This window comes from Paramormyrops kingsleyae, chromosome 10 (assembly GCF_048594095.1).
Source record: "Paramormyrops kingsleyae isolate MSU_618 chromosome 10, PKINGS_0.4, whole genome shotgun sequence".
NCBI lineage: Eukaryota > Metazoa > Chordata > Actinopteri > Osteoglossiformes > Mormyridae > Paramormyrops > Paramormyrops kingsleyae.
Window position 1 is genome coordinate 12,328,864 of NC_132806.1, and position 23,740 is coordinate 12,352,603.

The 23,740-nt window shown below is 48.9% G+C and overlaps 1 protein-coding gene across 4 annotated transcripts; it reads left to right on the plus strand.

Annotated features, from left to right (window-relative positions):
• The first annotated feature begins 1,318 nt into the window (after window positions 1-1,318).
• On the plus strand, window positions 1,319-22,668 carry LOC111835023 (ATP-binding cassette sub-family C member 5). Of its 4 annotated transcripts, none has more exons than XM_023794908.2 (29): window positions 1,319-1,629; window positions 2,755-2,940; window positions 3,643-3,798; window positions 5,641-5,788; window positions 8,569-8,802; window positions 9,200-9,373; window positions 9,604-9,751; window positions 10,124-10,272; window positions 10,372-10,479; window positions 10,880-11,239; window positions 11,322-11,393; window positions 11,476-11,600; window positions 11,744-11,816; window positions 12,963-13,166; window positions 13,304-13,429; window positions 13,680-13,830; window positions 14,138-14,322; window positions 14,567-14,713; window positions 16,503-16,632; window positions 16,846-16,999; window positions 18,027-18,155; window positions 18,274-18,460; window positions 18,763-18,852; window positions 19,407-19,599; window positions 19,680-19,839; window positions 19,929-20,007; window positions 20,095-20,208; window positions 20,556-20,720; window positions 20,825-22,668. In XM_023794908.2, coding segments are annotated over exons 1-29 (4,257 nt in total). In that variant the 5' UTR covers window positions 1,319-1,627; the 3' UTR covers window positions 20,933-22,668. The 4 variants fall into 4 exon arrangements, with proteins under 4 accessions (XP_023650676.2, XP_023650677.2, XP_023650679.2 ...); XM_023794909.2 differs by lacking the exon at window positions 20,825-22,668 and adding an exon at window positions 20,432-20,454 and having other exon boundaries at window positions 20,556-20,690; XM_023794910.2 differs by lacking the exon at window positions 1,319-1,629 and adding an exon at window positions 4,248-4,287 and having other exon boundaries at window positions 2,802-2,940.
• The last annotated feature ends 1,072 nt before the right edge of the window (window positions 22,669-23,740 follow it).

The following is a 23,740-nucleotide window of genomic DNA, read 5'->3' on the forward strand; positions in this document are numbered from 1 at the left end:
CTGAAAACCACAAGTTAACAATTAATCCATTAATATATTGATTTTTGTTTGTATAATACCTCTGAGACTACGGTTTCAGTGTACACCCTGATTGTAAAAGTGCGGAGTCTCCATGTTCTTCCCATGTCGTTGTAGGGTTTCCTCTATTTCCCCCCACAGTGTGTATGTGTGTACGTGTGTGTGTACGTGTGTGTGTGTGTACGTGTGTGTGTACGTGTGTGTGCGCACGATACCTTCGGTGTTGGTTAAGATTTCAAGCTTGTGACTTTGACCACCATACTACCTGTCAATCCTCCACTGTGTGTAGGATTGTATGTATGTGTGTGAAGAATTTCCAAGGAAAAATAATGTATCTCATTTTTGCCACATATTGCTAAACTACCTCAAGAAATGGGTCCCAGAAGAAAAGGGTGCTGGAATGTGGTAACGGAAGTTTGGGATCGAACATGTTTACATGTTTCCTAATGAGCTATTTGTGAGGAAGGAACAGCCTCTGGATTTTCTAAAATATATATAGGCCTGTCAGATTGGACATTCACATAATATGTTTTTGCAGTTTTCGGTTTATTGTGTGAAAGCTTTGGAACACATCAGTAAGTTTGTCGTGTCATTATTCTTGGTCTATCTAAAATTATTTGTAGCATATAGATGGGGGAATATGACAGAGGTAACTGTTAAGGATAACTAAACACCCCTCGGGGGTCTGGTCACATTCATGCTGTGGTGAAGCGTAGGACTGCAGTCTGCCAGGATGATGATGTCCTAACTGGAGACAACAGCTAACAGACTTGCTCTACTGAGCCACTTCATATTACATATTACTTTCGTAATACATATTTGGTACGTCCCTCTACATATTTTTTATGATAAATTTACTAGTTTAATACTACTACTGAAAATAATTATCATAATAATTATTACTAATATCGACAATAATAATGATAATAATCATAATAATAACTATTATTATTATCATTAGTAGTAGTAGTAGTAGTAATTGTTTTACTCACTTATAAATTGAAAGAGATGAGATAACGTCTTTATTTCTGTCCACCCGACCTGAGGTAAGCATTTTCGACTACTTTTAAAAATGTGCTTCCGATTTGTTTCTCTTATGTTGTTTTTGCCTTCGCTCTCTTTGGTTTATGTTTTTTTTATATATCTATTTTCGTTTCCAGATACGGCCGCAAATCAAGCTGTCGCCAGGCCTCGGCGACTCGCACGTGCATGTTCCGTCGCCAGCGTCGCTGGCTCCATGACAACGACGTGGCGCCCCGTCGCCATTGGCTCCCCAAGCGTCACGTGGTGTCACGGCGATTTAGCCGATTCCAAAAGCGGCGAGACGGCGACGGCTTGCGGAGCGCTGCGGAGCGGAGCCGCTAGGACTGAGGTGCCAGCTCAGGCGGCGGGTCCACTTGTCCCGGGACTTTATCTCAAGCTTTAGCGCAAAGTACAATTAAAAAACGCCGGACTATCAGCATGCGCAGAATGTGGCATGAGCGATAAGGAGGTGTCCCTTTGCGATGCCCTTAGAAACGTACAGTTCGGTGGAGTTACTGCACCACAACTTAATAATTCACAAAGCTGAATGCCGAACAAAGTGAAGAGGTCAGAGCACTGATTAATCATGTAAGTGCCCTTTCTTCATTTCTTATGGATACATCACTGTGCTGGGGATCGTCGGTGCTGTCAGTGGCGTTATTGCTGTTGTCAGGCCGCTCATGGGGCCCCCAAGTCGGGAGTCAACCAAAAGCCAAGCTCTTATCTTTCTCCGAATTTTTATGAGACTTGGTCTAAAGCAATTTTGTAAACCAATGTCAGGAGAAGCGAATTACAAGGAACAAACTGTCCAGTGAAAGTAATGCTTTTTGTATGAAAATAACAAACTGTCATACTACATTTCCATTGTATCAAAGGTGTTTATATTTGTAACTGGAGGTCATCTTTCAGAGTAAGTAGCACCCTTTTGGTGTTAAGGGTTGGGGGGTTTGGGGGGCAGAAGGTCATTTAAATATGGTGACTGGATAGTAGTGTGACTCCAATGCCTGCCTGAAGGCCAGCTGTCCTGCTTCTGTGTCCAGCACTGATTCCTCCTGCCACCTCCGTGTACTGGCTCCAATTACCTCTTGTTGACTTTCGTTAGCTGAGGTCTTTGAATCCGGCACAGAGCCCGGCTCGAGATAAACATCCTGCGTGGGAGATTTACATCGTCGCTCTACTGTGCCGTGTGACTTTTGGTGCAGCGGTGGCTATCCCCAGCGCCGCCTGACCCGACTCTGCGTTGCGTATCAATAATAGAAAACGCAGTGTCCCTTCACAGCACCGGTGAGCCGGACTGCACCCCTCTCCGTAGCGCCTGGCGCGGCGCCCAGGGTGATGTACCAGCAGCCAGTGCCAAGCCGCACTGACCTTATCAGAGACGTCAGCACTGCAGGATCGGTGACACTCAGACGTGCAGCCCCCGCCCTCCCTGGCAGGGCCTGCGATTCGATAGATCTGCATGCCAGTGGGCCTCTTTAAATAGATAAGCAGTTTATATTTGTGCTTGGTACACAATTCTTTTGCAAGGACTGCCTCCACCATGAGTCAGCAAATAGAGACGGGCCTCCATGCTGGGGGGGAGGGGGGGCAGGTTGGCCTCGGGGCCTGGGGACTCAAAGCGACACCCAGCACGCACTGGGAAATGACGGAAATAATCAGCAGCTAAATAAGGAAACAATGAGGAACTGTGCCATGTATCCCTCCCCCACGGAGGTCTGCGGCGTTTCCCGATGTCTTGGAGTCCATCGGGCGGGTGGAGGGGCTGTCCATGTCCTTCCCCGAGAACCTGCCCCATCCAGAGGAGGAAGAGGAGGAGGCTGCAGGTGCGAGGGGCCGGCAGAGGAAGAGCCGCTACCATCAGAGCCTGCAGCTGCTGAAACCATTCAGGAGGACAAACAAGTGAGACACTGGGAAGCCAGTGTGGCTGTGGTGTGTGTGTGTGTGTGTGGTGTGTGTGTGTCTCAGGGTGAGGGTGTGAGAGAGCGTGTGTGTGTGTGTGTGTGTGTGTGTCTCAGGGTGAGGGTGTGAGAGAGCGTGTGTGTGTGTGTGTGGCAGTGCATCAGTGTGAGGATGTGAAAGTGTGTGGGTTTGTATTTACCAATTGTCCCCTTAATATTGTAAAACCTGTTACTTTTTAGCGTGTGGGGACATTTTTCAGGTCCCCACAATACAAACTTCACTTTTATAAAAATCTGTGAATGCAGTTGTATTTTGTTGGGTAACTTATGGTTCAGGTTAGGGCTGGGTAGGGGTTAAGGGTGATCATAGTTGGGATAGAAATGAATGGGGAGTCCCCACAAAGATATGAATTTGTGAACTCTGTGTGTGTGGCTGTGGGTGTGTAGGGGAGTTGATAAGGGTTGAGACACATTCCTCATCCAGTGGCAGCAGATAGCTGTTTGAAAGTCCCACTGAACTCCTTCACCATTCACACGGCCTCCATTTCTCTAACAGACCTGCAAAGAATTCTGTTCAATCAGAACCGCACGATTCATCCGCCCCCACTGCCAGCCGCTCTCTCATGTCCGGGCCAGTTCACACTCAGGCGCGCTGTTTTCGTCACTCTGACCCCCCACCACCCTTTCCACCACCTTCCTGCAGGAACCAGCATCCAGTGGACAACGCGGGCCTCTTCTCCTTCATGACCCTGCAGTGGCTGTCCCCGCTGGCCTGGAGGGCCCACAAGAAGTCCATCTTGAGGCTGGAAGACATGTGGGGCCTGTCCTGCCATGAAGCCTCTGAAACCAACTGGCAGAGGTGCGGCTGCTCCGCCAAGGGCTCCCCAGGCTGGGTTTGGGAAGAAGCAGTGCGAGCGGTTAATCACGGCAGAGTCGAGGGCGGCTGGGTCACCATTGGTGTGGCGTTCCCAAGCTTCAGGCGCACGACCGTCATCTTTAGGACGTGGCTTGACCTGGCTGTGGAGGTGGTGTATGTGTATGTAGGGGGGGGGGGGTAGGTATTAATAGCAGGGATTAGAGATTAGAGTGAATGTTCACAAAGGCTCCACAGGAACAGCTTCCGCGGTTCCCATATTTGCAGCCAGTGCCACGACAGCAGCAGCTCCTGGGTGGCGGATGTCAAATGACAAAAGGAGTCGGTTCTCACTTGGATGCTTCTGGGTTTACAGCACAATAAAGGCTGCGAGATGCAGCGTGAGCCGGCGTGTCCTTCCCTACCTTATTTTTACTGCTGTCTGCTGTTTTCAGGCTCATGCTGGAGTGTCACCTTTTCGCCGGTGGCTCTGAGGTACCGCTGAGTGCTTGCACGAACACGGCCATTGACTTTTCACAGTTACCTGTTGATTTAGCTTAGATTTCTGAGGGCCCGTTCTAGGACAAAGTTGGTAGCTGTCAGAATCGTAAAGGGAGAATATTTGGGGGGTGAGAGAAAAGTGTGTGTGTGGGGGGGGGGTGGTTCATTTAGGGTTTGTGTGTCTAGAACCACCATGAGATGTGTCTTCAAAATTCTTGGAACACAGAGATGAAAATTCGGGGACACAGACCAGGCTGAATTAGTCATGATTACGGCACAATATTGTGTTTTATTTTGAACAAAAACCTGCAATTTTCAAACAGCATGAAACCAAAGCCATAATCAATTGATAATTATGTGGGAGGCATCTGTTACTAGATTCTGCATCCGCTTTTGCTTTTCAGACATACTTGCTTCATTGTATCATATATACCGGTAGCCATAAACATGCATTTGCATTTGGCACCAGGACCAGGATTGTGCCTGAAGGTGTGGTGAAATATTTTATTATACAGTACAGTAAGTTTCTTTGCATGTAGCAAAATAGCACAGTACAGGTGCTGTATCTGCTTATTGTAGCTGTCCATCATATATACAGTATACATACTGTGTTACGAGTTCGATATGGACAGTGGGTGATTATACGGCTGGCAGTGCTGCCCGTTCTCCTGCACTTGTTACACTAAAGCGATACACCCGCTAACGTCCCACCTCATCCGTGTTCTGGCATCTCCCAATCTGTGGATATTATTTACTATGGACCTCGGACATAAACGTAATCGGACTTTGCTCGATGGGACGTGAGTGGACAGATACCTGTGTCACACACATATCGGCACCCTGCTCCCTTTTAGTGATTTTATGTTTCACTTTTGACTGCTTGTGAGGCCTCTGCAGCCTGCGCTTGTTACAAAAGCAGAAGGATTATACAGGGTTTAATGTCATGGTAATAAGCGTTAAATGAAAAATACCAGTGAAGTCATGTGGTGACAATCAATCCGTGTGTCTGGAACAGTTGCAGGAATAATAATAGTAATAATAATAATAGCGATGATAGTAATGATAGACGTCTTTATTATGTCTTATTGATGCCTTTATTTGCTGCTTCTGGAGCTGATGCTGGTTATCCTGGGATTCTGAGATTTCTGAATTTCACGCTAAAATGACTTAATTTAAAATGTGACGATATAACTTCTGTGTTGTAACTACTCCGTCCGCTAATAGCTTAATGCTGGAATCTGAGCCGATCTTTAAGAATGCCAGCAGAAAGATGCACTCATCTGTCCTTTTCCAAGGCGAAAGCCTGATCCGTCCACTGCTTTGACGAATTCTCACCCCTGTCACCAGGCTGGAGACCCTGTGGCACGAGGAGCTGAAGGCACAGGGACGAGACGGAGCCTCCCTGGGCCGGGTGTTCTGGAGGTTTTGCCAGACCCGCATGCTGGTGGCCATCTTCACCCTCCTCGTCAGCATGACAGCAGGCTTTGCCGGACCTGTGAGTCTTCAACATATACGTCAATCTCCACCTTGGGGTGGTCAGTTCAAGATCAAAACACACAAACACGAATAAACAGAAATAAAATCAAAGTGGAGGTATAAAGATATATATGGACAGAAGTACATGTCCTCATCATTTTATTCAGACCCTTTGCCACAGGTGTATAAAGTCAAGCCACTAGCCATGCAGGCAGGTTTACAAACATTTGTGACTGAATGGGTCGTTCTGAAGAGCTCAGTGAATTCAAGCCTGGTACAGTCATAGGATGCCGCCTTTGCAATAAGTCAGTTTGTGAAATTTCTTGTCTTCCATAGTCATTCCATGGTCAACTGTATGTGGTATTATTGCAAAGTGGAGGCGTTTAGGAACAACAGAAACTCAGCCTCAAAGTGACAGGCCATGTAAAGTCACAGAACGAGGTCACTGAGTGCTGAGGCACACAGTGTGTAAATGGTGCCAAAGCTCTGTTGACTTGATAACTGCAGGGATCCAAATTTCCTCTGACATTAACCCCAGCATAAAAACTGTGCCCTGGGGCTTCCAGGGCTGAGCAGCTGCATGCAAGTGTCACATCACCAACCGCAGTGCCAAGCATAGGATGTGGTGTAAAGCATTCTGCCACTGGATTCTGGAGCAGTGGAAACATGTTTTGACGAGTGACAAATCATGCTTCTCTGACTGGCTGTCTGATGAATGAGTCTGGGTTTGGTAGGTGCCAGGAGAACTTTACCTGCCTGACCGCATTGTGCCAGCTGTAAAGTTTGGTAGAGGGGGGGTAATGGTATGGGGTTGTTTTTCAGGGGTTGGGCCCCTTAGTTCCAGTGAAAGGAACTCTTAATGCTTCAGCGGGCCAAGACATTTCAGACAAATCTATTCTTTCAACATTGTGGGAACAGTTTGGGGAAGGCCCTTTTCTGTTCCGGCATGACTGTGCCCCAGTGCACAAAGCAAGGTCCATAAAGACATGGTTGGATTTGTTTGGTGTAGAAGGACTTGACCGGCCTGTACAGAGCCCTGACCTCAACCCCATCGAACACCTTTGGGATGAACTAGAACGGAGATTGTGAGCCAGGCCTTCACATCTAGCATTAATGCCTGACCTAGCAAATGCTCTTCTGAATGAATGGGCAAAAATTCTCACAAACTCCAAAATCTTGTTGAAAGCCTTCCCAGAAGAATGGCAGCTGTTATAGCTGCAAATAGGGAACCGACTCCACATTGATGCCCATGGATTTAGAATGGGGTGTCATTAAATTTCCTGTTGATGTAATGAACAGGGGTCCCGGTACTTTTGTCTGTATGGTGTAGCTTTACAATGGAGGTACTGTAGGGACATTCACACTACAGCAGTGTGTCGCATTTAGGTCCTTAGGGCCCCGCAGACATTCCTCATGGAACATCTATGGGGACCCGGAGACTAGGTTGGGAAAATCTACAGTGTCACTGCCCCCCCCCCCATAATAAAACGTAAAAGTAAAGATACCACATGTGAACTAGTACTGCAGAGGAACCGCACATCCCTGAACTTAAGGTTGAGGGTTCCATTGCTAGTAGGGGTTTGGTGTTGTACCTTTAAGTAAGGCATTATTCTGAAATACACTATGAAGAGTTTATGAAGGTCATAGTGTCACTGTATGGGTGCTGTGAAGCTCAGCCGAAGTGCTATTTGCAAAATGTCACAAATGTGATAAATATGTCATTCACAGACTACATTGTCGCGCAATCGTCATGCATGTTATGATTCATAACAGAAGGGGTCGTCACAGAGTACTGCCACATAAACATGGCATTAATTGTACATGGTGGTGTGATGTGTTGCTTATGAAGGTGTAATGGAGCGTCCTTGAAGGAGCTTTTGAGGGGGGTGACCTGGCAATGTAGACTCTTATTATGAAGCAGATCGGGAGGGTAATGTGTAGCGTGTGCCCTGCTGTCTCTCTGAAGGTGTGATGGATTGCTTATAAAGGCGTATTACAGCCCTATAATCTTCATACGTGTCACGAGCTGTTTATGAGGGTGTGATTCATAGCCATGAAGGAGTTACAGAGGCCTAACCCCGGACCTTTCATTAAAACATTAAAAGCGCTGACCTGCCTGTCCCAAGGTGACCTTTCCTCGTCCCGCTGGGCTCAGCAAATTCCCCTTTTATCTTGGCCGGTGTCGACGTGCTTCCTGCAGCTGATTTTAATAACGGGTAGTAAAAAGCACCGCTGAACAATGCCAGGCTCCAGCATCGTTCTTGATTAGTTGGTTGTTTGAGAAGCTTGTTTGCGCAAGAAGGGCGGCTTTGCGTAACCGGGATGTGCTGCAGCTTCCCAAGGCCCGCCCTGGGAGGGACGCTGCAGTCGACCAGGTAGGGAGGGGATCTCCTTCGTACAACAGCGCCACCTGGCTTTTCCTTCAGCACGATGCGACGTTTGTCCACGTTCTTGTTAGATTTTGAGTTTCCTTGCTATTTCGCCTCCCTTGTCTGATCTCCGTCCCTCGTGAAAGCTGCTGCTGCCGTCTTCACCGTCCTCCCGTGACTCCTGTGCTACTTCATTTTCTTCTTTGCTCCCTGGTCTTGCTATGTACTGTAATGTAGTGACTGTTTGTGGCCAATAGGGGGCCCCCCTAACCTTAGTTTGAGTGGTGGTAAACACCGCCACTGCCCCTGCTCATACCCCTTGGGTTTTCTCTCCTTTGACCTCCTGATCCATGTCTCCTGGTCCTCCTGCCCTCTGATACCTGATTTCCCCCCTCACCCTGCAATTGCCCCCCTGCCCCTGGACCCACAGGCCCTCCTGGTACGAGCCCTCCTGGAGTACTCCCAGCGCTCTGAGTCTCACTTGCTGTACGGATTCGCCCTGGTGGGCGGTCTCATCCTGGTGGAGGTGACCCGCTCCTGGGCCCTGGCTATGATGTGGGCCGTCAACTACCGTACCGGCACTCGCCTGCGGGGGGCAGCACTCACCCTCGCCTACCAGAAAGCCCTGCGGATGCGGAGCACCAGGGATATGAATGCTGGAGAGGTAATGGGTACCAGCCTCCATATATCTGTCTTACTCGTTGTGTATCTTTATAACTTCCTGTTTCTGTTTGCATATTTTAATGCTTTATTTGAAGACGCCCCATATAAGGCCAGTGCAGCCATGATGAATGGCTCTTGATGTTCAGCCTCTTGTATAGAAACGGCTTTAAAAAGTGACATTTTCATGTGCTGATGATGGATGGCTGATGTGTGACGTGTCGATGATGGATTATAGGAGTAACCTTTCTTGAAGTTATACAGTAAACAGTTAATTAAAGAGTTTTTTTTGAGACAGTGGTCATTAATGTAAGTGATTGAGAGCCAGTTACCGCAGATGTGGTCTCTGAAAGCTGACTGCACTTCTGAAGCACCATCTTCATGCTGCCTCTGGTCCTTAGTTGGTGAACGTCTGTTCCAGCGACGGGCACCGGCTCTATGAGGCTGCCACGGCGGGCTGCCTCCTCGCAGGGGGGCCCCTGGTAGTGCTCATGGGCTTGGGCTACACCACCTGCTTCCTGGGGCCCACGGCGCTGATGGGATCGGCCATCTTTGTCTTGTTCTGTCCCTCCATGGTGCGTCGTCTCCACCTTCATCACGAATCCCGCCCCCCTCTCCCTCTCCGAAGGCTGTGGAGGCGATTCCCCCCACGCTGCCTCCTGTTTACTGCCGCCTTCATCCTCATCTGTCTCTGTCGTCTCATTCATGCCCCGCTCTCCTCGCTCTTCTCTTTTTCCTTAAACGTCTCTCTCTCTCTCTCTCTCTCTCTCGCTCTCTCTCTCTCCCCATTTCTCGCTCGCCACAGATGCTGGCCTCCCGTCTGACAGCCTATTTCCGGAAAAGGTGCGTGTCCGTGACAGACCAGCGCGTCCGGCTCATGAACGAGATCCTCAGCTCTATCAAATCCATCAAGATGTACTGCTGGGAGTCCACCTTCGCCCGCCGCGTCCAGCGTGAGCCGCCACCAAACCCCCCCACTCACTGGCCCGTGTTCCCCTTAATGCCTTTGCCTTCGTGGCTATCTGGGAAAGTGGTTAGGCACTTAATGACCGCTCCGCTGCCATTTATCTCAGTTCAGAGCGGCTTAAGCTCCATTCATCATCCGCAAGGACCTTTCTATGTACATCTGCACTCCTGTTGTGTGTAAGATAACACCCTACCCAGATTACTCAGGAATAGCATGTGAGCAGTTAAATCCATTCATGTTATCGATTAGTTATGTCTGACTGGACCCGATCCGAAGGAGTCGGCTGGTAGAGCACAGACCTTCGTGCATATTTTCTCATCCCGATGGCCAGCTCTCTCTCTCCCTGTGTCGTTCTCAGAGGTGCGGACAGAGGAGCGTCGGATACTGGAATGGGCGGGGTATGTGCAGAGCCTGACGGTGGGTGTGGCCCCCGTTGTCGTGGTGATCGCCAGTGTGTGTACATTCACCCTCCACATGGCCCTGGGCTATGACCTCACAGCTGCTCAGGTATACCCCAGCACATTGTCCTTGGGATCCCCCATCCATCCCCAAAAGACTAATTGAGTGCCATCATAACCTAACCCCCCTGTCTGCTTCCTCTCTCAGGCGTTTACAATTGTTGCTGTCTTCAACTCCATGACATTTGCACTCAAGGTCATGCCCCTGGCAGTACGCTCTTTGTCCGAAGGCGCCGTTGCAGTGAAGAGGTTCCAGGTGAGGGGGGTGGGGGGAAAGCAACCATGCTAACAGACACCATCAGCCTGCATCTGTAGCAGTAGCTGTACCTGTGTCTGTGTCTCTCTATGTGTCAGTACCAGTATCTGTACCTGTTTCTATGTCAGTGTCTATGTCTGTGCCTCTGCCCATGTCTGTGCCTATGTCAGCTCCTGTGTCTGTGCCTCTTCCCATGTCTGTGCCTATGTCAGCTCCTGTGTCTGTGCCTCTGCCTGTATCTGTGCTTCTGTCCATGTCTGCGCCTATGTCAGTGTCTATGTCTGTGCCTCTACCCTTGTCTGTGCTCGTGTCATGTCTGTGCCTGTGCCACTGTGTCTGCGCCCATGTCAGTTGCTGTGTCTGTGCCTGTCTTTGACCCGAGTCCCACGCTGTCATGCAGAGGCTGCTGATGCTAGAGGACCGGGAGCTGGTGTCAGAAAAGCTGGAGGATCTGAGAAATGCGGTGGAGTTCCGGGACGCCTCCTTGGTGTGGGAGTCACCTCGCAGTAAGGGGCGAGCTGGGGTGGCAACGCCTTGCACACCCCGCAGGACGGGGGGCATGGAGCGCGTTCTGCGTAAGGAGATGCTGAGCCTGTACATCCTGTCGGAGGAGGGCAAGGGAGGTGCTGAGGAGCAGAATGGTGAGCATCTGCTCACCCACATGGAGCAGGACAGCCCCCAGAACACCGTCTCCTCAGCTGGTGGCTTCCGGCCTCCTGTACAGAGGACACTGCATCGCATCGACCTCCGCATTAAGAAGGTGCGTGTCCCACTGTGAGACACATCTCATTCCACCGCTATGCCTGACCTATGTAACATCGCTGGCTGCTCTTCACCAACAGGGGGAGCTGGTGGGCATCTGCGGCAGTGTGGGAAGTGGGAAGAGCTCGCTGCTGTCCGCTCTGCTAGGCCAGGTATGGAAATGTAGAATGGAGGCCCCAGGCCCCTCTCTGTGGGCCCCAGTCTCAGGTCTGCGGCTGCTCTCCCCACCTCCAGATGAAGCTGCTTGGAGGCTCGGTCGCGGTCGGAGGGGGGCTCGCGTACGTCGCCCAGCAGGCCTGGATCCTCAACGACTCCCTGAGGGAGAACATTCTGTTTGGGAAGGAGTATGAAGAAGAGAGGCAAGACCCTCTGCGTCTGGGGACGAGGTGGGAGGGATCCAGGGATTTTCTGTGTCTGGGGATGATCCGGGGAATTTCTGAGACTCATCACCTGTCTGTCTGGTGCTTCTCCATCAATCTCCACTGTCTTTCTGTCTCTTTAGGTACAGAGCTGTGCTGGAATCCTGCTGTTTATACCCTGACATTGCTGAGCTGCCCTATGGAGACATGACTGAGGTGACCGCGTCAGTGTCAGCTGTATATCCACATGACCGTGGTGACCGCGTCAGTGTGACCTGTATATCCACATGACCGTGGTGACCGCGTCAGTGTGACCTGTATATCCACATGACCGTGGTGACCGCGTCAGTGTGACCTGTATATCCACATGACCGTGGCGACCGCGTCAGTGTGACCTGTATATCCACATGACCGTGGCGACCGCGTCAGTGTGAGCTGTATATCCACATGACCGTGGTGACCGAGTCAGTGTGAGCTGTATATCCACATGACCGTGGTGACCGAGTCAGTGTGAGCTGTATATCCACATGACCGTGGTGACCGAGTCAGTGTGAGCTGTATATCCACATGACCGTGGTGACCGAGTCAGTGTGAGCTGTATATCCACATGACCGTGGCGACCGAGTCAGTGTGAGCTGTATATCCACATGACCGTGGTGACCGCGTCAGTGTGACCTGTATATCCACATGACCGTGGTGACCGCGTCAGTGTGAGCTGTATATCCACATGACCGTGGTGACCGCGTCAGTGTGACCTGTATATCCACATGACCGTGGCGACCGCGTCAGTGTGACCTGTATATCCACATGACCGTGGTGACCGCGTCAGTGTGAGCTGTATATCCACATGACCGTGGTGACCGCGTCAGTGTGACCTGTATATCCACATGACCGTGGTGACCGAGTCAGTGTGAGCTGTATATCCACATGACCGTGGTGACCGTGTCAGTGTGAGCTGTATATCCACATGACCGTGGTGACCGAGTCAGTGTGAGCTGTATATCCACATGACCGTGGTGACCGCGTCAGTGTGAGCTGTATATCCACATGACCGTGGTGACCGCGTCAGTGTGACCTGTATATCCACATGACCGTGGTGACCGAGTCAGTGTGAGCTGTATATCCACATGACCGTGGTGACCGCGTCAGTGTGAGCTGTATATCCACATGACCGTGGTGACCGCGTCAGTGTGACCTGTATATCCACATGACCGTGGTGACTGTGTCAGTGTGAGCTGTGTATCTACCTGACCGTGGTGACTGTGTCAGTGTGAGCTGTATATCCACATGACCGTGGTGACTGTGTCAGTGTGAGCTGTGTATCTACCTGACCTTGGTGACCATGGCAGAATCTCATTCCAGATTGGTGAACGTGGCACCAACTTGAGTGGAGGCCAGCGCCAGCGCATCAGTCTGGCCAGGGCGCTATACAGCGAGCGGCCGGTTCTGCTGCTGGACGACCCGCTCAGCGCCGTGGACCCTCACGTGGGGGCGCACCTCTTCCATAGTGCCATCCGCGGGGCAGCTGGGAGCAGGACCGTGCTCTTCGTGACCCACCAGCTACAGGTGAGGCAGAGGGCACCGAGGGGCTGGATGGATGTCAAAGCTTCAGGTGTCTAACCTGAGGGTTGTTCATTTGAGTCCCAACGGTGGTCGTAACAGGCATTTCCAATGGCACTGTTTCTGCATATCTGCCACTGTAGTACCTGGCTGAATGCGACGAGGTGGTTCTGATGAAGGACGGACAGTTGTTCAAGCAAGGCAGTCATGTCCAGCTCATGGGCATGGAGAATGAGTACACTGCACTCTTCAGCTGCACTCAGCACAAGGTGAGCGAGCAGGGCCACCCGCATGGGTGATGGATTAGCATGTATCTGTATGTAGCTACACAGGACAGCCTGGCCGGTCACTCTGCCCCTCAGTTCTCTGCTTGTACATAATCCATCAGCTCTGTGGAGGATACCGGCTATGCACCGTTAATGCATGTGGCTCCTTTACGTGTTTATGTGCCGTTGCGTTATCAGACTGTCTGTCAGCGACGGCACTTTAATGGCTGACGGTCGCTTGCCTCTTCCCCAGCCGGGTCTGTCACCCACCATCCCCCCATCCGCAATGCAGACCCTGGAGCTCAAGAACCTGAAGAACAAGCAGAACAACACCAAGAAGCTCAGGCAGGGGGCGCCGTCCAGTGCTAGCAGAAGAGCTGCCCCCATGGACGGCCAGAAAGGGGGTGAGATAGGGTCACACTGTTGACTCATCTTCAGCATTTGGGGCTGCAGTCTCACCTCTGCTGTGTGTGTGTGTGTAGTTTGCGAATTCTTGCTGGTTTCCTCCAGAGACATGCGGTTAGGCTAATTGGTGTCTCCAAGGTGACCGTGGTGTACAGGTATCTGTGCCATGAATCACACCTGCATCCCATCCTGGGTGCACCCCAGCCTGATGAATGAGAAAAAGATGATCAAGTACCTAGGGCTGATCTATTTACCCATGATGCCTCACAAGGCCCCTGACCTCTGACCTTCCGAAATCCACCGTAGTTCAACTTATGACAGCGGAAGAGCGAAGCGCTGGTGCCGTGTCCTGGTCCGTCTACTGGACCTACATCCAAGCCGCCGGTGGCCCACTGGCCTTCGCCCTCAACATCTTCCTCTTCCTCACCACCACGGGCAGCATCGCATTCAGCAACTGGTGGCTCAGCCACTGGATCCAGCAGGGCAGCGGCGTAAGTCTTGGGAGGGGCTGACGATGGTGCTGCCTTCCTGCTGCAATAATGTGTGATTGTGTCTGATTGTCTGTCAGTCAGAGTCAGACGAGGGGGATCTATAAACTTAATTAAAACACGGATCAACAGAAGGGCAGATGCAGAGAGAAAGTCTTTCCTGTTACTGAATAATGTGCCGTGAGTGGAAACAAGCCTATAGCTTTTTCAGGACTGGCCTCACCTGGGCATCGCTGTCTGTCCCCAGAACATCTCTGTGGTTATGGGCAATGAGACCACAGTCAGCGACAGCATGAGGCTCAACCCCCACACGCAATACTACTCTGCCATCTACGCTCTGTCCATGGGGGCGGCGCTATTGCTGAAGACTGTGCGTGGGGCAATTTTCGTCAAGGTACAGTCGTCAAGACCCATCCCACATATGGTCTGTGGTTCCGCAATTATCCACTGAGTCTCAATTCTGCTCTTGCATTTTTTCCCCCAAATAGAGGTTGTATAAATAGGTCCATGTCGGGTGCCTGGGGGGATGCTGTCCTGGGCTTTGCTTACCCGTTGCTGGCACAAGAGGCAGGCAAACAGCGTCCGCTCGGCACCACCCGCAAATCCCGCTCGGCACGGGTCGCCGAGCGTCTGGGGGCCATTTAAGGCAGCTGTCTGGTAATTGCTGTGAGCCTGTTACCGCAGTACTCGCTGTAGCCTGCAGACAGCATATCCCTGCCCCCTGAAAATTAGAGATGGTCCCAGGATTCCTTGCGGCGCTTGTTTCTAAGCCCCAGAGCTTGTGTGTGCGGCTTGGGCTGTTACAGAAAGCCCTGGTTTGTTTTCTTGTCGTCCAGTGAAAGACGGCTGTTGGCTTTCTGACTGTGACTCGGTCAGGAAAGATTCTGGCCCATAAAGGTCGTGAGTCTGTTTCCCTCATTAAAACGAAAAATCCCATCTGTAATTTGCTCACCTACCATCTGCTGTGTTTGCCAAGACTCTGAAAATGACTCATCTGCTTTTTCCTGGGTGAGATGTGAAAGACAGGGAATTCTCACTAATTGGTCTGATAACGAAATGTGTAGAAAATATCTCCTGTACTGAAAAGTTTCAGTGTTTTTTACCCAGATAACTTAGAAATGTGTTTGCACAAACAGTGTGCATGTTGACTAATTTTTTTGTAACAGGTTCTGTGTTTGGCAAGTCAGTAGAAAATATTTTCCCTGTCATTGCAAAGATGCCTACACTGATTTTCACCAACTTTCATATCTGTGTGTGTGTGTATGCGTGCGTATATAAAATATATGTATGCAAGTATGCATGTATGTATATATGTATGCATACATAATTCTGCTTGATGTGCAATTCAGCATCAAGCCTTATTTTTTTTATAAAACTGTGAAACTATATAATGAGTTTGCAGCGTGAGAAAGCGACAGTGTCTGCTTTCTGATGAATATTAGCGGGGATTCGTGCTGTAATATGTGTAAAATGCTGACGGTTTATAATCACTTTGGAAACTGATGTTTATCTGTGATGGCATGTCATCGTCTCTGCTGAGAGTAATGTGTTTGCTGTCTGAGTCATGTCCATTTGTAAGGGTTGTGACACGTGCGTATCGGTATGTCCGAGTGACTCTTTTTTTGTGTGTGACGTCTGTCTGTATCCCCATATCCCTGAGTGTGTCTATCTGTCTGCTGTTTTTGAGAGTGTGCCCGTGTTTGTGTGTCTGTCTATGTGTGTGTGATGTCTGTTCATGAATGTGTGTATGTGTGTGACATCTGTCCCTGCGACATGTTATACCTGTGTGTATATCTGAGTGTGTGTGTGACTCTACGGCTGTCTGCTTGGTTTTTGTGTGCTGTTCGTCTGTTTGTGTGAAGTCTGTCAGTCCATGTCACTATGTGTGTGACGTCTGTCTGTCTGTTCACATCCCTGAGTGTGTGTGACGTCTGTCTTTGTCCGTAAGTGTGAGACATCTCTCTGTCTGTGTCACTGATTGTGTGCGACATGTCTGTGTCCTTGTGTGATTTCTATGTTTGTCTGTGTCCCTGAACGTGTGACGTCTGTCTGTGTCCCTGAGTGTGTATGACATCAGTCTGTGTCCCTGTGTGACGTCTGTTTGTTGGAGTCTGTGTCCCTGAGTGTGTGTGACATCTGTATGTGTCCCTGTGTGACATCTGTCTATATGTCGCCCCCCCCAGTGCACCCTCCAAGCTGCCTCCGCCCTGCACGACAAGCTTTTCCAGAAGCTGGTTCACAGTCCCATGGCCTTTTTCGACACCACCCCCCTGGGTCGCATTCTCACCCGCTTCTCCAGGGACATAGACGAAGGTGAGAGGCCGCTGCCCTCTTTCACACCAGTGCCACGTGCTCCCTTTGTGAGGGACCTTCTGTGGACGCTCGAGGGAGCTGATTCCCCCATATTTATCCAGCTGTGTTAATGGGTGTAGAATTATGTAGCAGCAGAATTATAAGGTCTCGAAATAGTTTTTGGGTAACATTATCTGCATGGGCCGCTGGATAAAAAGCATGTCCTTCCCACAGTGGACGTGCGTCTGGCCATGCAGATGGAGATGCTGCTCCAGAACCTGACGCTGGTGATGTTCTGCCTGGGCATGGTCAGTGTGATCTTCCCCTGGTTCCTCCTGTCCATCGTGCCCCTGGGGACCTTCCTCTACCTGGTCACACGTGTTACTAGGTGAGGTCTGGATGGCACCTGGCCAACTTCAGTCTTTAGTTAAAGTCTTTATCTGATACATTTTCTAGTGGTTACTCTGCTTGTCTGAGTGCGTTCAGAGGCGGGCGCGTTGGAGGAGATGTTTCATGAAGTGCTATAATCCGTGTTCTCTGTTGGACCTCTGTTTGTTCAGTCTTAGTAGCTTTCTCTGAATATACAAACTGCTTCGGAGCTAAAACAGAAGGTTAATTTTGCACAGGCGGGGAGAAGAGCGCTTTATTTGAGCCCTTAAGTGCTGTTATTTCCTCCTCCATATGTCACAGCTGTCGTTCGAAACCGCGAGGATGCGCTGAAAGCCTGCCGCTCCTGTGCCGGCCGCGGTAACGCGATGCGTCCAATCAGGACCAGCTCAGATTGCCGCGGTGCTCTACCCAGCCAGCTAATTAGCCACCGTTCTCTCGCCAGGGGTCTCTGCGGCCAGCGTGTCTGCGAGGCTTTCAGCCAAAGTGCTCCCGCGTAAACATGTTTTGTGTCCCCTAATCATCCTGGGGGGGAAAGACGGAGCCGGGGTTCGCTGCTCCTGCTTTTCATGCCCCCATTCTGTCGACCGGGGGGATCACAGCAGGGACACACAAGTAACGTCATGAATAATGTCTGAAATGGCGTGTAAGACACTGAGGAGGGTTCTAGTCTTAGGGGTGTCTGTTTGAATAAGGCATCTCCTGTCTCAATGGGGCTGCGAATATGGCAAGCAGATGCTTTGAGAACTGGGAACAGACATTACCATGGGGAGCTTGTTTAGGGGTTCCACAGATAAGCAGTACATCCATAGGTCTGGCAAAAAAGCATGGATGGATGGATGGATGGATACTACTTCTTCTCACATAAGTTATCACTTAATTTTGAAACTAATGCTTTTTTATTATGGAAATACCGCAAAAGGCACATGTGTATGCAGCAGAAACAGCCTGTAGGTACTGGGAGAATTGGGAGTCTCCGTTGTATAGGCCGTGTGCCTGAGTGTCTGTGCATTTCATCATCCCGGCAGAGTTCTGCTTCGCGAGCTGAAGCGGCTGGACAACATCAGCCAATCGCCTTTCACCTCACACATAACCAGCAGCCTCCAGGGCCTACCCACTATTCACGCCTACAGCAGGGGGCCGGACTTCCTGAACAGGTGCAGCATCCTCTCTTACACATGCGCAAGTGTCTCTGCTGTTAAGAACACACAATAAGGTTGCTAGATACTGGTATGTGGATAGTCGCCTTCTTCTCATGGGCGGCCCCCACCTCAGGTACCAGGCCCTGCTGGACACCAACCAGGCCCCCCACTACCTGTTCAACTGCGCAATGCGCTGGCTGGCTGTGAGGCTGGACCTCATCAGCATCTCCTTGGTGACGGCTGTGGCCTTGCTCATTGTCCTCACACACGGGCAGATCCTGCCAGCCTATGCGGGCCTCGCTATTTCCTACGTCATCCAGGTATTCTCTTTCAGCTGCCCCACAGTATATAGCCAGCCGGTGGAGTACTGGTGGAAGTACTGTATATTCCAGCAGATCCCTGCTTTTGTACCTTTGAGAAATACCCTTAAAGTAAAATCCCTTCTTTAAATGTGCAGCTTTTCCAATATGTAACAAGTGGCATTGAACTGATTGTGTAAATATCTTGCTGATTTGATAGAGAAAAGTATGAGCCAATCAAATCACTCTTGATAAACACACCTACTGCCTATGTATAAAATGATTGGTTGATGCAGCTTGACATGACCCCCCTCCCTTTCCAGCTGACTGGTCTGTTCCAGTTCACCGTGCGCCTCCTCTCTGAGACCGAAGCTCGCTTTACATCTGTGGAACGGATCAATCATTACATAACGGTGGGGTTACTGGGGTCAGGGGTGGATGGGGCATTTGGTCAAAGAGATGGAGACAAAGTGTCCCTCACATAGTGTATTACAGTTACACTGCACATGGCAAGTGATGCCATATGTCCACTGCACATGATGGTAGAGCTGATGGAATAACATACAGCATCCAGTGAAATCTGCAGGAGAGCAGATGGAATGACAAATAGCATCCAGTGAAACCAGCAGTACCGCTAACGGAATAACATTAGTGGTATGAGGTAATGCAGTAATATATTGCAATGCACTGCACACAGAGCTGGCACACATTACGGTAACATACAATGGTTAATATCAGAGAGTACCAGAGTAATAAATAAACAGGAATGCATCAAGGCATCGTGCATGGCCCAGTCCCCCATGACTGGGTATGTCCCAGCCAGCCGGGGGTGAGTCACGGCTTTGGAATTTTCCAACGAATGTGAACAGATTCCCGAAATAAGGTCTTCAAAAGAAGCAGGAACTTCCTTTTTTCATAATCTGGAAAACAACAGCACACACCTTATGGAATATCCCACCCCTCACAGAACCTGGACACAGAAGGTCCCCGACACAGCAGTCCGGCATCCTGCCCTGACCCCTGCTGGCCACAGGAGGGTCGCATCTGTTTTAAGGATGTCCAGATGCGCTACCGTGACGACCTGCCGTTGGTACTCAAGAAGCTCTCGTTCAGCATTCGGCCAAAGGAGACCATCGGCATCGTGGGCCGTACCGGGTCAGGTAGAGACCTTGGGTTTCTTCACTCTCTCCCAAGTCCACATGATCTATGAGCTTAACTCAGATTCTGATGTTCCGTCTAGGGAAGTCCTCCCTGGGAATTGCGCTCTTCAGACTAGCAGAGCTGGCGGGTGGTTCCATCACAGTAGATGGCATGGACATCGCCCAGATTGGCCTGGAGGACCTCCGGAGCAGGCTGTCAATCATCCCTCAGGATCCCATGCTTTTCATAGGTTCCATCAGGTAGTGCCCACCCATGCAGCCTCACCAACCTGACTCCATCTGACATCTCCTGAGTCCCGCAGCCCTTTGACATAGTTCTTTGTGCACAGGCTGAACCTGGACCCCTCTGGCCGGCATACAGATGCTGAGATCTGGGAGGCCCTGGAAAAGACCCATATGAAGGACACGGTAAAGCCAGGGTGAAGCTCTTCAGCTAATGGCTTTGTGACTCTGTGACTTTAATAATAGCACGACTTGTTGGTCCTGTGTGCTTAGATCAGCCTGCTGCCTGAGACATTGAGCACCGAGGTGACAGAGAACGGGGAGAATTTCTCCATGGGGGAGCGACAGCTGCTGTGTGTGGCCAGAGCCCTCTTGAGATGTAGTAAGGTAAAGACCAACCTCTGGTTCCTCCTGAGATGCAGGGAGGTAAGATGAACCTTTCATTCCCTCCAAGATGTGGGGAGGAAAAGATGAACCCTTATGCTGCATTGCTGCAAAATTACATAGCAGTGCCATCTAGTGTTTAAATTTAGTTATGAGGTTTAAGATAGCAATCATTAACCAGAAGGATTAGAATTCGTGGGATATGAGGTGATGTAATTCTTTTCAGGTACTGGTGTATTCATGATAACGGTAAGTTTAATAATCTGCGCCGAAGTCTTGGCGTTAAGCTGCAGAAGCAGTCAGTGCTTCATATCAAAGCCAATATACTTTACCTGTTTGATTCTCCTTAGATCCTGCTTCTAGATGAGGCGACGGCAGCCATTGACACAGAGACAGAGCTGCTGCTCCAGGACACCATCCGGCTGGGCTTTGAGGGCTGCACCACCCTAGTGATTGCCCATCGCCTCAACACTGTGCTGGGCTGTAACAGGATCATGGTGCTGGATCAAGGAGAGGTAGGGCTGTTATTAGTAGCCGCAACGTCTTTAGTACCCTGGGTAGAGGTGCTAAGAGCATTTATGACCCCCCCCCCCCCCATTCTGTGTTTTTGCTCTGTTAGATTGTGGAGTTTGACTCCCCCTCTGCTCTCCTGGCCAATGAGAACTCGCAGTTCCATGCCCTGATTGCAGCAGCAGAAGGACGGGCCAATTCTACAGACCTCGTCTGAAGGAGGGTGGCCTGCTCCATGCCGGTGCCATTCCCAGCTCACCTGATTCCTGGGGGGGAAAAACAGGAAAACAAATAACAAAAAATGGAGGGAATCAAAACTGATGTCCGGTTGGTTATTATTTTAAGTGGAGCGTCCATATTAGGTTGGCATTTGCAGTACTATTTGTTCAATGCTTGAAGTCCCCTGCAAAAGTGCTGATGTTCTCAGAAACTCAAGATAAAGACTGAAGTAACACAAATGGCCATAGGTGCTCTGTGGGAGACTTTCAGGAACCAGTTCTTGAGAACCAGGCAAACTGCTGCATGGTGGAACCTCAGGTACCTCCAAAGAAAAGGCTGAAGTTTCAGATGGCCAGAGAGATTCTGCCTCTCTGCGTAGCTTATGAAAACTTCACAGTGACACTTTGACTCCAGCTGGGGTCTGTTTTTGTTGTTATGTGTTTATTAACCTATATTGATAGGGGACGTGCTCTCCACGTTTTATTAGTGGAACTGGAATGTGTGTAAGTTAGCCCTAAAAGGCATTTGTCTGATTCCTGGTCAGAATTGTGTCTGAGAGGCCATGGTGTGATATTTCCAATCAGACCCACTGCAAAACCAAAGGAGCAGAGTTCATTCTGAACATTTTGCATCTATATTGAGTTGTTTGAGTGAATTGTTATCTATCTTAGTGAAAATTTACGGCTTTAAGTCACCCTGGATAAGGGAGTCTACTATATTATATGACAGCAAAGAATTATGAGAAGTAGGAAGTGTTTAAGTGCTAATATCTACTCCGCAGAATTACGCAGAAACGGCTTGAAGGCATATTACTCATTTACGGGCACCAGGCAACAACATAATCAAAAGGCATAAGACACAGCAGTATATCAGACAGAATGCTAGAGAAATCAGGGTAATATTCTGGGTCAGTCTGCCAAACGTTCATAAAGTCCTGACCCATTACCTTGTGTTTTTTCATGACTCTGTTGGACCCCGTTTGCTTTCCTTGGAGTCATAATAGTCATATAATCTTTGTCTCAGTGAAAGCTGGACCTTGGCTGTTCGTGTGTGGTGGGTTTGCTAACTCAGGGTTGCGGTGTTTTATTTCGCAAAATTTGAATCTATACAAGTTGTTCTCGGATGCCTTTTCAATCCATGGACACAAATCAAGATCGACAGCCTACCAGGAGACAAAGTTATCCTTGAAAAAACTAACACAACCTTGCCCATTATCTCCAGTGATAAACTATCAGTAACAAACTGATATAAATTTGTTCTGTGGGAAGGTCATTTTTATTAAAATGCTTTCTCTGATTGTAAATTACTTAATACAAGGTAACATAGGTAGATAGTAATTAAATTCGGCGATTGCTGTTTGCGCTGCATGATATCTATGTACACAGCCTCACAGCACCGTTAATTCACCAGACAAGAAATGCAATCAAACTCTGAACAGAGAAATATCGATCTGACTAGCATCATCAGGGACTCCTCTGATCAGACTAAACAGCTTTGCTGTGTAACCAAAATGCAGATGCAAAAAATCACTGCAACTATAGAGGGTTTAGATGGGCCTTAACAAAGACTGCTGATCGCTTACCAGTAGCAATATGAGAAACCCGACAAGAGATTGTGTTTTGCACAGATTTGCTTTATTTTAAAGAGTTCGGATATTATTGTGCAGTATTCGAAGCCTTTTTTATCACTGTATGCATACAATGGTTTCTCAATAAAATATTTTTATACATAAAAGGCCTGCATTAACTTTATTTTGGGTTCATGTGATCAGAAGAGGTGTAACTATTGTTCCGTAGCCTTTACTGTATAAGTTTGTGGGTTTCAATCACATTTGACAACATTATTATCAGTCAGTCTCCACAATGTCTTCAATCAAACGGTATTTCAGCTAAGGATTTGCCATTACTAATGAGAAATCAGATTCTCCTGTTTAGCATATACTTCAACTATTTAAACAACACTTTCCATGGCGAACACACTGCTAGTAATATAGCCCGTGGGCAGTTTATCTCTACTACACAAATCATTAGATTAAATACACAGGCTAATATGTTAAATGTTCTGCCCATTAAACCTTGTAATTGGGTGCTATATAAAACTAATGTGTAATATGAATCATCGTAACATGAAATGATACTGTAGGCAAAGAAACGGTTATTTTATTATTATTATTATTATTATTATTATTATCTGAAAAACAAGACTGTCACGCCAAATGCATGAGAATTGTATGTGAGATGATGGAAGACATCCACACGCCTTCCGTCCATGTTAGACTTGATCGTCTTAAATAAACACATGCTAGTTGACTGTGACTCCTTCAACGTCCTTAACGTTTTTTCATAAGCTACAATAGCTGTAATTTATTCAAGTAAGCAAAACTTTATAGCCCAAGAACTGCCACCCCATTGGGACATTAAGTAGGATTATTAAATTTCCATTTCAAAGTTAAACCACTTTTTCTGTCAGATACAGTATCAAGTCCAAAGCGGCAACAACAACATCTGCTGATCTTTTTATTTGCAGACGTGACTGTGAGCCTCAAATTTATTGACTTAATGATTTGATTCTATGGTAAAGTCACGCCTGTTTTATATGAACCGCTAGATGCTGTATTACACGTTTCACTCGTTTGTTCACATTTTCATGGTATGAAAAGTTACCATACAGACGCGCTTTGCTGCACAGTAATGTACTGTACTTTCAGCTGGAGAAGCTTCTCACAGTCACTGTTGTGGTAGAATTGCACAATACAATAGAGATGTGTGGCTATGTGGGTTTGGACTGTGACCAGAATGTTGCAGGT